Genomic DNA, 16,598 nt, shown 5'->3' with positions numbered 1-16,598 from the left:
ACAAACGTTTCTTACTATAATCATATTTAGAACTGAATCTGGCAACAAAACATCACTAATCTAACTGCAGTAAGAGGCGGAGCAACACTGGAAACAGGAGAGTTTCAACGTCACGTTCCGGAATTGAAAGTGAAAGTAACTCAAAGCGACAACATTGCTGCAGTCGAGAAAAGTCTCTCTGTTTCTCTCCAAAGAAAATAAAACTACAGGTGAGTACAGCAGATCATATTTACTGTGTTTAAACAGAGAGCTAGAACACAAACTTGAACTGTAGGCCGATCCAGATAGGATGTTCCCGTTTTCAGTTTGTACTGACAAGATTTCAATGAAGTGCAATATGTTAAAATGATTGTCGCTATTAGTAGAAAAAATAAGTCAAAAAAGAGACTCCAATGGCGTTTTAGGCACTGAAAGTGAAAAAGAGGAGAGCTAAGGAGTGTCCAATAATTTAAAAAGCCTTTATCAGCATGGCTAAGCCAACAGAAAAACACAGGTGAGGCCTTAATTATTAGAGCCATTGTGACCAATAGGAAAATACGAGGTGGATCATAGGTGAAGAGAAGACAGAAAATGTTTGTCAAAAAACTAAAAGCACATCAAAGCACATGATAGAAAACAATAAACATAATGGGACAGAGAAATATAGAGAAACACATAAAATGTAAAGAAATACAATAGGTAATGTTAATGAAATAACATGTTTAATTTCTTGTATTCTAGTCTTGAATTACCTTGTTAATTAATTTATAATGTCTATATGTCTGTTTTCCAGTAAAAGAAAAAAGAAAAGAAAAATACAACAGGCAAGGCAAGTTTATTTATATAGCACATTAGTACACAAAGGCAATTCAAAGTGCTTTACACAAGCCATATAGGACGTTAGATAAGAAATACAGGATAAGATAAATAAAACAAACAAATAAAAAGAGATAATAAAGTGTATAAGAAGAGAGAATAAATAAAGAATTAAAATGCATAAAAAGAGAACAAAGATCAAGTTGCATAGGCAGTGCAGAATAAAAAGGTTTTGAGCTTAGTTTTAAAAGTGGCCAAAGTTGGGGCGCTTCTGAGATCTTCTGGAAGTTTGTTCCAGCTCTGTGAAGCATAATAACTAACTAGCCTCACCATGCTTAGTTTCAACTCTGGGAATAGTTTTCAGATCGGTCCCAGATGACCTGAGTGGTCTAGAGGTTTTATATGGTAAGAGCAAGTCTGAGATTTATTTTGGTCCTAAACCATTGAGCAATTTGTAGACGACCAACATTATTTTAAAGTCAATTCTTTGACAAACTGGAAGCCAGTGCAGAGAACTGAGAACTGGTGTAATGTGTTCAGCTTTCTTAGTTTTAGTTAGAACTCCAGCAGCCGCGTTCTGAATCAGCTGTAGCTGTCTGAGAGCTGAAAAAAGACCATTACAGTAGTCTAACCTACTAGAGATAAAGCTGTAGATGAGCTTTTCTAAGTCTTGTTTGGGCATGAATTCTCTAATTCTTGCTATAATAGACTAATTTTGTTATTAATTTGATGTGGCTATTACAATTTAGATCTGAATCCATAATTACACCAAGGTTTCTGGCCTGGTTTTTAGTGCGCAAAGAAAGAGATTCAAGGTGAGTACTAACTTTCAGCCTGTCTTTATGGACTCCAAAGACAATTATCTTAGTTTTGTCTTAATTTAGTTGGAGGAAATTCAGGCACATCCAATCATTCATTTGTTTAATGCACTGAAGCAGCGAATCTATGGGACCATAGTCACTTGGTGAAAGCGCTATGAGTGGTTACAATAGATATATTATGGCCACAACATACTAGTTAGAACCATTATCTTCATAATTATTATTACTATCAGCATTAACACCATTATCATTGTAACTATAACAGATACCAATATCAGCACAATCATTATTATTACTTATAGTTATTGGCATCAAAATCATAATAATTGTCATTGTAATCAATATTATCTACATTATCTCCATAAATATGAATATAGTCAAGATCAAAGTAATCCAGCGCACGTGAAATATTGGGGCGAACCCCAATACGCCCCAATATTTTATATGAATTAAACTAAAAAGTCGATTTGAACACTCCTGGTGTGCGCTGGATTACTTTGATCTTGAATGTTGTATAGTTCCTGCTCTAGCTGCACCCTGGATGAGTAGCACGGCTGTGCACAGGGCACCCATAGATTCTCATACTATGAATATAGTCAACTTGATAACAAAACCACCACACTCATCATTATGGTTGTGATAAAATTTACAAGAAATGTGAAATCAAAGTCATCATTTAGACCAGGAAAACTGAGAGCATCAAAAGAAGGATTCAAAAAGTCTCCCTTTGATAAAGTTTTTGTCACCTATTGCCACCTCTAATAGAGGCTTTTATGTGTTTAATGCCTTCGATTGTCAAAAGTGAGTTGGTAAATTGTGAAGTATGCATGTTTTTTTTGTTGTTTTTTTTAAATGTGTGAAAGTTGTTGTTGTTACAGTTCATACATTTAAATGCCTGTAGGTCTCTTCAGCCAGAAGTCTTTCTTCTCAGCTGGAGAAAACTGTGAACTAGCCTGTTGCTTAGAGTGGGAGAGCATCTGAAAGAAATCAAAGGCACTTCAGGAAAAACTCTGCATAACATGGGGTCACTTTCAATAATACACCAGTTAAAATTGATGATACGTTTAATGTGCTCAGCGTGAGTACTGTATGAGGTGACTAAAAAAGGTTGATATTTTGAAACCGTATTGCGTTCATGTTTAACAAAGTGGTCAGCAGGAATCAGGGAATGTGCTCTGTAGCGTGTTCGCACAATAACTGCAGGTTTACACTTTCTACTCATAAATCTACTCTTGATCTTGTTCACTGTCACATATATGAAATTGGCTAAAAGGGATATTTCTCTTGAGATGAGGAGGATGAAAATAATCAGCCCAAAGGATTGTGCTGCGTGATGATTTCTTCCTAAAAATTTTGACATATCAGCGTCTCATCTTTAGAGCTAGCAAGGTCAAGAAAATCTGGGAATAGTCAATTGACAATCTAATGTTCTCATTTACAGAATTTAAATATTTATGCAAGTCCAATAATTGATTTCTTCCTAAAAAATGTTGACGTGTCAGCAACCATTCTCATCTTTAGAGATAGCAAGGTCAAGAAAATCTGGGAATAGTCAATTGACAATCCAATGTTCTCATTTACAGAATTTAAATATTTATGAAAGTCCAATAATTGAGTTTCATCACCACTGAATATCAAGAAAATATCATCAATGTACCGAACACTGAAAGTAATACAGTGATAAAAAGGATTAGTAAGAGGATTTAAAACAGATAAACAATCATGAGCATGAGCCCATTGGAACACCAGTCTTTTGTTAGTAAATTTTGTCCCTAAAGATAAAGACATTATTGTGAATGATCCAGTCAGTTAAAGACAGCAAAAAACTAAATTTCCACCCTATCAGACAGGAAGTGTCCCAAAGCAGACACGCCTTCATGATGAGTGATATATTAGTATATAGGCTCTCCATGTCCATGGGAACCAGGAAGTGTGAATGGAGATTGTTGAGGCCAGCGATTTTGTTCAAGACATCAGTTGTGTCCTCAATATAGGAGGGGAGTTTTTGCACATATGGTTTAATAAAGAAGTCAATATATTGAGATGCAGGTTTCGTGAGTGTACCATTGTCAGATAAAATAGGGCGACCAGGTGGGTTGTCCCTAGGGTTGCAAAATTCCGGGAATTTTCAAAGTTGGAAACTTTCCATGGGAATTAACGGGAATTTATGGGAATTAACGGGAATTTATGGGAATAAACGGGAATAAACCAGGAATTTACTAAATTGAAGGTATGCTCTTAATAGGGAACTTAAATATAGTTGGGGAAAATATATTTTAGCATAATCCTGACTAAAACAACCAGATATCATGCAAGTACAGTTGAATATCTATGCTATTCCTCAATCACATGCACACATAGCACACTGCTTACTGCAGGGCTATTGAGACCACGCCCCCTACATGCACTGTGCATTCCTCCATCACATGCATAGATGATTTCTAGAATCCTGGACCACACTTTTGAGCCCAGAGCACAAGACTATTGAAGCCACACATTTGAGCCTGTGGACTGCACAAAGTGAAATAAGTTTTGATGAAATTATGTGGTAATATATTTAACAAATGTGATGTATTACTAATGTTTAACTTACAAATATCACATATAAATGTATTCATACAGTAGATAGCTAGCTGATAAATTAGTATTAAATATTTATGCTTGGATATGATACCTTTCCATTAAATTACCCTCAATTCCCAGTTAATTCCCATAAATTCCCATTCATTCCCATAAATTCCCATGGAAAGTTTCCAATTTGGAATATTTCCAAAATTCCCCATCTTAACTTCCCATGGAAATTTACCAGAAACTTTCCAGAAATTTACCGGAAATTTTCCACCCCTTTGCAACCGTAGTTGTCCCTAGGCTCTTATATTCTATTTTAGAAAGTCAGTAGAAAGCAGCGATAATGGGGTGTTCAACTTGGAAGATGCTAAGTTCATTGTCATTAATCCATCCAGTGTCTCTAGACATGCTAATGAAGGTTTTTTAATTTATTGGACACTCCTTAGCCCTGCTAGTTGACACTTTAAAAGTACATAAAACGCCAGTGGAGTCCCTTTTTAATCCAACTTCAATATAATTTTTTAAGGTATTGTCATTCAAGAATTATGTAATTACATTGTTGTTATTTCACACTTTCCATTTAGGTCTCAGTGTCTAGATATGTCTGCTGCCAGCAGTCTCCTATCTGAAGAGCAGTTTCTGTGTCCCATCTGTCTGGATGTGTTCACTGATCCAGTCGCCATACCATGTGGACACAACTTCTGCAAGAACTGTATCACACAGCACTGGGATGTTAGTGGCCAGTGCCAGTGTCCCATGTGTAAAAAGCTTTTCGACAGAAGACCTGAGTTGCATGTCAATACTTTTATATCTGAGATGGCTGCTCAGTTCAGAAAGTCAGCTCAGATGAAAGCCAGCAGCTGCCCAGACCAACGATGTGCCAAACCAGGAGAAGTTCCCTCTGACATCTGCACTGGGACCAAACTGATTGTTCCTCTGAAAGAAGAATATGAAGAAAAGAAGGCTGAGCTGGGGAAGACAGAGTCTGAAATTCAGCACATGATCCAGGAGAGACAACTGAAGATTCAGAAGATCAAACACTCAGTAGAGCTCAGCAAGGGAGATGCAGACAGAGAGATAGCAGACAGTGTGCGGGTCTTCACTGCTCTGATGCAGTCTGTGGAGAGAGGCCAGGCTGAGCTCATTGAGACGATTGAAGAGAAGCAGAAAACAACAGAGAAACAGGCTGAAGGCTTCATCAAAGAGCTGGAACAGGAAATCTCTGAGCTGATGAAGAGAACCGCTGAGGTGGAGCAGCTCTCACGCACTGAAGACCACCTCCAACTCCTCCAAAGGTTCCCATCCCTGAACACTCCTCCACACACCAAGGACTGGACAGAGGTCAGTGTCCATCGCTCATCATATGAGGGGACTGTGAGGAGAGCTGTGGCTCAGCTGGAGGAGACACTCAGGAAAGAGATGGAGAAGCTGCTTGAGGCTGAGCTGAAGAGGGTCCAGCAGTATGCAGTGGATGTGACGCTCGATCCTGATACAGCAAATCTCTATCTCATCGTGTCTGATGATGGGAAACAAGTAAATTGTGGTGATGTAAAGAAGAATCTCCCAGACAACCAAGAGAGAATTTATTGTCCCTGTGTCTTAGGAAAGCAGAGCTTCTCTTCAGGAAGATTTTACTACGAGGTTCAGGTTAAAGGGAAGACTGACTGGGATGTAGGAGTGGCCAGAGGGTCGATCAACAGGAAACAAAAAATAACACTTAACCCCAAGAATGGCTATTGGACTATATGGTTGAGGAATGGAAATGAGTACAAAGCTCTTGCTGGCCCTGGTGTCCTCCTCTCTCTGAAAACGAAGCCTCAGAAGGTGGGGGTGTTTGTGGATTATGAGGAGGGTCTGGTCTCCTTTTATAACGTAGATGCTGCAGCTCTTATCTACTCCTTTACTGGCTGCACCTTCACTGAGAATCTCTACCCATACTTCAGTCCCTGTCTTAATGATGGTGGTAAAAACTCCGCCCCTATGATCATCTCTCCTGTCAATCACACTGATTAAACTAATCATTCGATTTTCTCAGGAAAAGATACCAAATTTACATATTCAAGGGTAGTGTATATATTCTTCTATTTCCTCAAGGTAACTTTTAGTCATTCCAGTGTTGACGAATTGTAATAAAACAACAGAAAAAACACTGGGCTCACTTCATGTACTTATCTTAAAGGACAATTCCATTTTTAATTTTTTTTTTTAAATATGTGCTAATTGTTTACATTACCTCTGTCTTTTACATAATTCTTAGTGGTGTGTGCACACTGTCTTTTGTAATTCTAGATATCAGGCTTCCTACCTTCTCTAGAAGCCATTCACTGCCATTCATTTTTGTCTGGTATGAAAAACATCTTCCAGCCTTGAAAATAGTATAATCCATCACAATACGCATACTGCCTTAATGAATTTGTCAAAACATTTTTTTGTTTTATCATTATGTTGTTGTACTTGAGTGTGACTGAAATGGAAGTGTCCACCAGAACATAGTCCCACTTTTTGTTTTATTTTAAAGATCATTTTATCTTTTATATTAGACATTTTTTATTAGACAGTACAGCTGAGAGAGACAGGAAGAGAGAGAGAGGGGGATGACATGCAACAAAGGTCCCGTGCCCGATTCAAATGGTTTACTATGTTGTGTTGAAGGAAACTGTTACTTTCATAATCAATGCATAATCTATACTTAATCAATACAATCAAGGAGAATATATTAACACATTCCTTTGATCAGACAGCACACATACATGTACACATACATGTACTACACATACATGTTTCTCACAAACAAGCATGACTAATGGGATTGTTATTGCCAGAAAGAGAGGTTGTTATCAAATACCGCATGCCGAGAACACTCGTATCAGGGACAGCATGATACAGGAATTAGGGAGGAAGACTTCTAGTTTCGGCCTTGAGGTACAAAACAACAGGTGCTTTCCTTCAGCAATAGCTGGATTGACGCACTGACCACATTCAGCTAAATCAATCAGAGGGCTATAGTAGGTAAAGAATAGGGAATAGACCATCCTTCTAGGTGGAGCATGGTGTGTGTGTGTGTGGGGGGGGGGGGGGGGTAGAAGGTAGAAAAGAACCTGAAGATGAGAATTTGTGGTCAGACCCTTCATATCAGTTGTATTATGTACTCTGTTATCTGAAGAATAAAGCCAAAAGAAAAAGAGTCAGAGTTTGTCTCATTCATTCTGTGTTCAGCTCCTCGAACCTGAAGTGAAAGTTGAAGAAGGAAGAAAATCCACAATGACAGTCACAATGTCAGTTAAAGTTTGATTCTGGTTAATATGGTTAATGCTCCATACTTATTTCTATCCTTTTTTGTCCCTCTTTTGTATAGTATTAATACTTGTTCCATCAAACACAGGGATCATGAAAACTTCACGGTATCTAATCTAATCACTATTGCAGGAGCAAACTTTACAAAATTACCTTAACTTCACCAGTGTGCCAATATCATTGTAACATGTCCAGATGAGAAATAAAAAGGTGTTATTATTGTCAGATCATTGTACATATACTGAACACTGGATTTAGACACAATTACTGAAGAGCAGTTGATAAAGAAGAAAGAATTCTGCAATCTCTGTGTCTCATTTTAAATGATTTATTAAAATAAAAGCAAATGGAAACAGCTTGTATTGCTACATGTGTGTTATTTTCCTGCATGCTAAAATTATGTAAATTTGACTGATATCAAAGATTGAATTAGGTTTTTACTCGACAGGTGATCAACACATAGAGAACAGAAATTAACCATGTCTATTCCACATTGAGTAAACACTAAAGTCATGAGATTAGAAACGCAATCAGCTCTTCTCAGTCATTGTTTCCATGAGCTGTGGACCTCCAATATGGCCGCCAGAGGGCAGCATCCATCAGCTGAAAGCCCTCTATAGAATATGATAACCTGATCCTCACAGAAATGTCCTCTGTCAGCAGTCTGCTGTTCAGAGAGCAGTTCCTCTGTTCTTTCTGTCTGGATGTGCTTAACAATTCACACAACTTGTGTAAAACCTGAATCACACACACTGGGAGAGGAGGATCACACTCTGACTGTACAACAAATCAAAGAAGCAACAGCACAACACACATAGTCATGGAGACACACACACTCTTACACACATTGTAATGATTAAGATTTCATGGTGATAGACATTTTGTGTGAAGGAAGCTGACAATTTGGGTGAAAATGACGTTTACACTACAACTACATTTATTCGTAAAACTTTTCTTATATGTTACTGTGATCAGGCCAAAACTGAAGTATCCAACAGCACATTACCAGTTTACCTGCAGTAAGAGGCGGAGCAACACTGGAAAGACAGGATTGTTTCAGCGTCACATTCCTGATAGGAATTTGAAAGCAACTCAAAACGACAGCATTGCTGCAGTCGTGAAAAGTCTCTCTCTTTCTCTTGAAAGAAAACTTAAACCAGGTTCGTCAGGCCTTTCTCAACAATACAGCAGAGTCTTAGACGTACACAGGTGAGTACAGCAGATAATATTTACTGTGTTTAAGCAGCGAGCAGTAACACATAATTAAGCTGTATCAGGATAGGATGTTTCCCTGTTTTCATTTTTCACTGACACTTGTCAAATCAATGATTCAATGAAGTGCAGTTTAACTATATAACTCAAAATGACTTTTTCTAATATTCCAATAATCTAACTTTGATATTTTTATACGAATATTCAAGAATTATGTAATTACAATGCTGCCATTTCACACTTTCACTTTAGGTCTCAGTGTCTAGATATGGCTGCTGCCAGCAGTCTCCTATCTGAAGAGCAGTTTCTGTGCTCCATCTGTCTGGATGTGTTCACTGATCCAGTCACCATACCATGTGGACACAACTTCTGCAAAAACTGTATCACACAGCACTGGGATATTAATGCCCCGTGCCAGTGTCCCATGTGTAAAAAGATTTTCTACAGAAGACATAAGCTGCATGTCAATACTTTCATATCTGAGATGGCTGCTCAATTCAGAAAGTCAGCTCAAAAGAAAGCCAGCAGCTGCCAAGACCAACGATGTGCCAAACCAGGAGAAGTTCCCTGTGACGTCTGCACTGGGACCAAACTGAAGGCCCTGAAGTCCTGCCTGGTGTGTCTGGCCTCCTACTGTGTGACTCACCTGGAGCCTCATCAGAGAATCACAGGCCTGAAAACACATAAGCTGATAGATCCTGTGGAGAACCTGGAAGGCAGGATGTGTAAGAAGCATGACAGACCGCTGGAGCTATTCTGCAAGACTGACCAGATGTGTGTATGTCTGATCTGCACTGTTTTAGACCACAAGTCACATCAAATTATTCCTCTGAAAGAAGAATATGAAGGAAAGAAGGCTGAGCTGGGGAAGACAGAGGCTGAAATACAGCAGATGATCCAGGAGAGACAACTGAAGATTCAGGAGATCAAACACTCAATAGAGCTCAGCAAGGAAGATGCAGACAGAGAGATAGCAGACAGTGTGCGGGTCTTCACTGCTCTGATGCAGTCTGTGGAGAGAGGCCAGGCTGAGCTCATTGAGACGATCGAAGAGAAGCAGAAAACAACAGAGAAACAGGCTAAAGGCTTCATCAAAGAGCTGGAACAGGAAATCTCTGAGCTGATGAAGAGAACCGCTGAGGTGGAGCAGCTCTCACACACTGAAGACCACCTCCACCTCCTCCAAAGCTTCCCATCCCTGAACACTCCTCCACACACCAAGGACTGGCCAGAGGTCAGTGTCCATCGCTCATCATATGAGGGGACTGTGAGGAGAGCTGTGGCTCAGCTGGAGGAGACACTCAGGAAAGAGATGGAGAAGCTGCTTGAGGCTGAGCTGAAGAGGATCCAGCAGTATGCAGTGGATGTGACTCTGGATCCTGATACAGCATATCCCTCTCTCATCCTGTCTGATGATGGGAAACAAGTAAATTATGGTGCTGTAAAGAGAAATCCCCCAGACAACCCAGAGAGATTTTCCTCTTGTACCTGTGTCTTAGGAAAGCAGAGCTTCTCTTCAGGAAGATTTTACTATGAGGTTCAGGTTAAAGGGAAGACTGGCTGGGATTTAGGAGTGGTCAGAGGGTCAATCAACAGGAAGGGAGAAATCACAGCAAGCCCAGAGGATGGCTACTGGACTATATGCCTGAGGAATGGAAATGAGTACGAAGCTCTTACTGACATTCCTGTCCTCCTCTCTCTGAAAACGAAGCCTGAGAAGGTGGGGGTGTTTGTGGATTATGAGGAGGGTCTGGTCTCCTTTTACGACGTAGATGCTGCAGCTCTTATCTACTCCTATACTGGCTGCACTTTCACTGAGAAACTCTACCCATTCTTCAGTCCCTGTATTAATCGTGGTGGTAAAAACTCTGCCCCTCTGATCATCTCTCCTGTCAATCACAGACTAATCATTAGATTTTCTCAGAGAGGATTCACTGCCATTTAAGATAACAAATGTACATATTCAATGATAATGTATATACTTTACGGTTCTTGATGTATCCCATTACTGCTGCAGTACAACCATTTCCTCACACTGATCTGTTAAAGTTTCAGCTAATGTAATCTAATAATTCTGCAATGCTTGTCTGCAAGAGTGTCAAAATTTCACAGAGTAATGTTATATCAGGAAGAACAAGCATTTACCAAAATCACTGTAACATGTCTAGGTGACAAACTGAAAAGGTGTTATTGTTATCAGAGCATTGTACATATGCTATGTGTTGTATTTTGTATTTTTCTTTTGACAAATTGCTAAAGAGCAGTTTATGAGTGAGTAAGAATTCAGCAATCTGTGTTTCTCACATTAAAATGATTTAGTTTAATGAATAAAAGCACATGGAAAAGGCTTGGTTCCATGTCTGTTATTTTTCTGCATGCTTAAATTATTTAACTGATTGTTTGACCAATATCAAAGCTTGAAAAATGTTTTTACTCTAAAGGTAATCAACAAAACAGAACAGAAATTAACCATGTCTATTCAAAGTCATAAGATTAGAAATGCAATCAGCTGTTCTCAGTCATTGTTGTCATGAGCTGTGGACCTCCAATATGGCCGCCAGAGGGCAGCATCCATCAGCTGAAAGCCCTCTATAGAATATGATAACCTGATCCTCATAGAAATGTCCTCTGTCAGCAGTCTGCTGTTCAGAGAGCAGTTCCTCTGTTCTTTCTGTCTGGATGTGCTCAACAATTCACACAACTTGTGTAAAACCTGAATCACACACACTGGGAGAGGAGGATCACACTCTGAATGTACAACAAATCAAAGAAGCAACAACACACACATTCATGGACACACACGTACTTGATTAAGATTTAATGAAGATAGAGTTCCTGTCTCTTTCCGGCTGCCCAGGTGTGTGTTGCTGTATGAACAGCTGCACAGGAAGAGTGACAACAGTAGCCTACAGGTTGATCTCTGTCACTGTGCACGTGCACACACACACACACACACATATACTGTATGCACAACTAAGTGAAATTATCTCACAACAATATTCTGCCCTATTTTTACAATACAAAAGTGATGTTTAAACACTGCTGAGTTGGAAAAGTTTTAAATTAATAACATTTAAATTATGTTTGTATGTTTTTGGTCATTATGTGGTCAGAATTGCTATTATTCATGAAAAGTGCTTGGTATCATAATCGATACCACCGGATCCAATGACAATACTGGATCCAAAAGTACTTGGTTTCATACTGAATTGAAAATAGCAGTATCTCCCATCTCTAGGGCGGATGTTTGCTGCCATGGAGGCTTGAACCAGAAACCTCTCGTGGAAGGTTGCTCTCTCTAAGCACTAGACAACCTGCTGCCCCACATGTGACATTTTGGGTGAAACTGGATGACAATTTGGGTGAAAATTACTTTTATAATGTAATTAAAAGAAAAAATATTAATTAAGTTTATCTTGTGGAAAACATATGTTTCGATAATCATGTCCTAAACTGACTGAGAAATGAAACATTACCGGTTTACCTGTAGTAAGAGGCGGACCAACATTGGAAAGAGGAGTGCTTCAACATCACATTCCTTAAGTCAAATTCAGAGCGACAGCACCGCTGCAGTCGAGAAAAGTCTATCTCTTTATCTGGAAAGAAAAATAAACCTAAGTTCATCTGGCCTTTCTCAACAGCTTAGACGTACACAGGTGAGTACAGCAGATAATATTTACTGTGTTTTAGTGAGAGCAGTGACACATAATTGAGTAATACATACTGTTTTTATTTTGCTTGCACTGACCCTTCAAATTAAGTTTTCAATTAACTGCTATTTAACTATATAACTCAAAATGACTTTTTTTTTCAACAATATATTTGAGTTTTCAACATTTTAAAAGTAAAAAAAAAAAAAAAACATAAAAAAATAAAAACATTATGTATGCATACCTACAAATATCAAATATTATAAAAATAAACATATACATGATATATACATAGATACATACATATAAAATTAAATTAAATTAATTAAATTAATTAACTCCCATTACATAATTGGTAAAATAATAATAGTAATGACAATAAAAACACAACGGGGGTACATTACAACAGAAGCACTTACAATACCTAAATATTCATCGCTTATATTGCACTACATTCATCTAAAACAGTTGCTTAAATTACCTCTATTACAGAGACTATAATTACCCTTCCCCAGACTCATCCAACATATGAGATAAATCCTTGTCCCTAATATAATTTATAAATGGGCCCCAGATACCTTTCTTGTTTGTCTTTGAGTGTGTATGTAATTTTTTCCAAAGGTAAACACAGATACATTTTCTTAAGCCATTGCCCAATACTTGGTCTGCCGGTACTTTTCCATGTTAATGCTATAGATCTTTTCAAAAATGACTTTTGCTGATTTTCCAATAATCTAACTTTGATATTTTTTACACAAATACTTAGGAATTATGTATTACAATGTTGACATTTCACACTTTCACTTTTGGTCTCAGTGTCTAGATATGTCTGCTGCCAGCAGTCTCCTATCTGAAGAGCAGTTTCTGTGCTCCGTCTGTCTGGATGTGTTCACTGATCCAGTCACCATACCATGTGGACACAACTTCTGCAAAAACTGTATCACACAGCACTGGGATATTAACGCCCCATGTCAGTGTCCCATGTGTAATAAGCTTTTCTACACAAGACCTGAGTTGCATGTCAATACTTTCATATGTGAGATGGCTGCTCAGTTCAGAAAGTCAGCTCGAAAGAAAGCCAGCAGCTGCCCAGACCAACGATGTGCCAAACCAGGAGAAGTTCCCTGTGACGTCTGCACTGGGACCAAACTGAAGGCTCTGAAGTCCTGCCTGGTGTGTCTGGCCTCCTACTGTGAGACTCACCTGGAGCCTCATCAGAGAATCACGAGCCTGAAAAAACATAAGCTGATTAATCCTGTGGAGAACCTGGAAGGCAGGATGTGTAAGAAGCATGACAGACCGTTGGAGCTGTTCTGTAAGACTGACCAGATGTGCGTATGTCATTTTTGCACTGAGTCAGACCACAAGTTGCATCACTTTGTCCCTCTCAAAGAACAATATAAAGGAAAGAAGGCTGAGCTGGGGAAGACAGAGGCTGAAATTCGGCAGATGATCCAGGAGAGACAACTGAAGATTCAGGAGATCAAACACTCAGTAGAGCTCAGCAAGGAAGATGCAGACAGAGAGATAGCAGACAGTGTGCGGGTCTTCACTGCTCTGATGCAGTCTGTGGAGAGAGGCCAGGCTGAGCTCATTGAGACGATCGAAGAGAAGCAGAAAACAACAGAGAAAGAGGCTGAAGGCTTCATCGAAGAGCTGGAACAGGAAATCTCTGAGCTGATGAAGAGATCCACTGAGGTGGAGCAGCTCTCACACACTGAAGACCACCTCCACCTCCTCCAAAGCTTCCCATCCCTGAACACTCCTCCACACACCAAGGACTGGACAGAGGTCAGTGTCCATCGCTCATCATATGAGGGGACTGTGAGGAGAGCTGTGGCTCAGCTGGAGGAGACACTCAGGAAAGAGATGGAGAAGCTGTGTGATGATGTTGAGCTGAAGAGGGTCCAGCATTATTCAGTGGATGTGACTCTCGATCCTGATACAGCACATCCTTCTCTCATCGTGTCTGATGATGGGAAACAAGTAAATCATGGTGATGTAAAGAAGAAGAATCTCCCAGAAAACCCAGAGAGATTTTCTTCTTGTACCTTTGTCTTCGGAAAGCAGAGCTTCTCTTCAGGAAGATTTTACTACGAGGTTCAGGTTAAAGGGAAGACTGACTGGGATTTAGGAGTGGCCAGAGGGTCGATCAACAGGAAGGGAAAAATCACAGAGAGCCCCAAGAATGGCTTCTGGACTATATGTTTGAGGAATGGAAATGAATACAAAGCTCTTGCTGGCCCTGCTGTCCGTCTCTCTCTGAAAACGAAGCCTCAGAAGGTGGGGGTGTTTGTGGATTATGAGGAGGGTCTGGTCTCCTTTCATGACGTAGATGCTGCAGCTCTTATCTACTCCTTTACTGGCTGCACCTTCACTGAGAAACTCTACCCATTCTTCAGTTCCTGTAATAATCGTGGTGGTAAAAACTCCACCCCTCTGATCATCTCTCCTGTCAATCACACAGATTAGACTAATCATTTGATTTTCTCAGAAAGGATTCACTGTCACTTAAGATAACAAATTTACATATTCAAGGATAGTGTATATATTTTCAGATTTTCTTGACTCTATTTCCGTAACTGTTATTCATGCTAATGTTGAAGAATTGTGAGATACCTGACGGTCACTTGGACCCAAACGTTGTGTCATTTAATAAAAATCTTGTAAGTGAAGAGAGTGTGCGGGAGTCTACAGATTTCTACTTTGCCCTCCACCTCCGATGCACCTGGTGCATACATACGGTTGTGCAAAGATTACTTTTTGTAATTTTGAAGAATTGCAATGAAACAACATAAAAAAAACCCACTTTGGGCTCACTTCACTTCATGTTAGTTAAAGTTAAAGAAACATTAAATTCCAGATTCTGGTTAATATGGTTAATGGTGTATTTTTTATTCATATCCTGGTTTTCTTTAATGTATTGCAGCAAACACAGGGATCACTAAAACTTCAATTAATCCTAACTAATTGTAACTAATCACATTTAATGTAATGTAATCTAATCACTATTGCAGAAGTGTCAAAAGGGTCCTTCTAAACACCGCATAATACTGCATAGTACCCCATACTACCGCATGATACCACAGACAACTGCATACTACTGCATAATACTGCATAATACCGCATACTACCACAAACTACCGCATGATACCGCAGACAACTGCATACTACTGCATAATACTGCATACTACCGCTTAATAGCGCACACTATCACATACTACTGTATACTACCACATACTACCACAAAGTAGCCTGCCGCATACAGTACTACTAGTGGTATGTGGTATTATGCGGTACCATACGATACTATGCGGTATCATGCAGTAGTATGCGGTAGTATGCAGCTGTACAGTTGTATGCAGCATTATGCAGTACTATGCAGTAGTATGCAGTATGCAGTTGTATAGTTGTATGCGGTATTATGCGGTGTTTAGTAGGACCCTCTAAATTTAACAATATTACCTTAAATTTACCAATTTGCAAAAATCATTATAACATCTCTGTGAAAAATTAAAAAGGTTTTATTACTGTCAGAGTATTGCACATATACTAAGCATTGTGTCTGACACAATTACTGTAGAGCAGTTTGTGATTAAGAAATGATTCTGCTATCTATGTTTATCATACAAAAAAAAATGGTTGCAATAAATGAAAGGAAATGGAAAACGTTTGTATGGTTACATGTCTGTTATTTTCCTGCATGTTTAAATTATTTAACCTTTGACTGATATCAAAGCTTCAAAAATGGTATTACTCTAAAGGTAATCAGTAGTTACAGTCATGTGCAAAAATCTCTATTTAAAGGGATAATTAATAATTTGGAGGACAGAGGATAATATAGTCATCAAAATATTCAAGATATCAAGAAAATCGTATTTCAACCCAATTTTAATTACAACTGATAGATATATTTGGAGGGCTGTGATGATTTTAAGTTCATGTGGCTGTAATGGCACACATAAAAATAAAATACTCTAAAATACACATTCACACAAAAACATATATAAATCAATCATAACCATTCCTCTCCATTTCATTGTGACTCTCACAGATTTCACACTCTTGGATTTTCAAAGGTTTCTGTCTGAACAAGGTTAAAAGTATTTTGATATCAGAGAACTCAGAGCCATCAAAATACATTTCTGCAACACGCAGTGATACTTTCATACAGTCACACTGGCTGGCTTTAATACATTGTGCCTTGTCACCATCTTATCATCTTCATCATCTTTCATTACTATTATGATCAGATTTC

General features: G+C 38.8%; 3 protein-coding genes across 5 annotated transcripts; all 3 read left to right on the top strand.

Moving 5' to 3' along the window:
- The first annotated feature begins 141 nt into the window (after nucleotides 1–141).
- LOC139661345 (E3 ubiquitin-protein ligase TRIM39-like) lies at nucleotides 142–10,997 on the top strand. 3 transcript variants are annotated; one of them, XM_071539793.1, is made up of 2 exons: nucleotides 142–209; nucleotides 8,950–10,997. In XM_071539793.1, the coding sequence occupies exon 2, from the start codon at nucleotides 8,959–8,961 to the stop codon at nucleotides 10,633–10,635; it is 1,677 nt and encodes a 558-aa protein (XP_071395894.1). In that variant the 5' UTR covers nucleotides 142–209; nucleotides 8,950–8,958; the 3' UTR covers nucleotides 10,636–10,997. The 3 variants fall into 3 exon arrangements, with proteins under 3 accessions (XP_071395894.1, XP_071395892.1, XP_071395893.1); XM_071539791.1 differs by lacking the exon at nucleotides 142–209 and adding an exon at nucleotides 8,333–8,687 and having other exon boundaries at nucleotides 8,943–10,997; XM_071539792.1 differs by lacking the exon at nucleotides 142–209 and adding an exon at nucleotides 8,604–8,687.
- Nucleotides 165–7,562, top strand: LOC139661348 (E3 ubiquitin-protein ligase TRIM21-like). The gene is made up of 2 exons (XM_071539795.1): nucleotides 165–209; nucleotides 4,769–7,562. The coding sequence occupies exon 2, from the start codon at nucleotides 4,785–4,787 to the stop codon at nucleotides 6,195–6,197; it is 1,413 nt and encodes a 470-aa protein (XP_071395896.1). The 5' UTR covers nucleotides 165–209; nucleotides 4,769–4,784; the 3' UTR covers nucleotides 6,198–7,562.
- A 1,246-nt stretch (nucleotides 10,998–12,243) lies between the features above and the next one.
- LOC139661347 (E3 ubiquitin-protein ligase TRIM21-like) lies at nucleotides 12,244–15,982 on the top strand. Its single transcript, XM_071539794.1, has 2 exons — nucleotides 12,244–12,346; nucleotides 13,157–15,982. Exon 2 carries the CDS (start codon nucleotides 13,166–13,168, stop codon nucleotides 14,810–14,812), a length of 1,647 nt encoding a protein of 548 aa, XP_071395895.1. The 5' UTR covers nucleotides 12,244–12,346; nucleotides 13,157–13,165; the 3' UTR covers nucleotides 14,813–15,982.
- Nucleotides 15,983–16,598: the final 616 nt, after the last annotated feature.

This window comes from Centroberyx affinis, unplaced genomic scaffold, assembly GCF_046629955.1.
Source record: "Centroberyx affinis isolate AG114_WGS23_722 - 3 ecotype Tasmania unplaced genomic scaffold, CSIRO-AGI_Caff_v1 ptg003521l_1, whole genome shotgun sequence".
Lineage (NCBI taxonomy): Eukaryota > Metazoa > Chordata > Actinopteri > Beryciformes > Berycidae > Centroberyx > Centroberyx affinis.
Note: the sequence above shows the minus strand (reverse complement) of the source record. Positions and strands in the feature narration are given on the sequence as shown.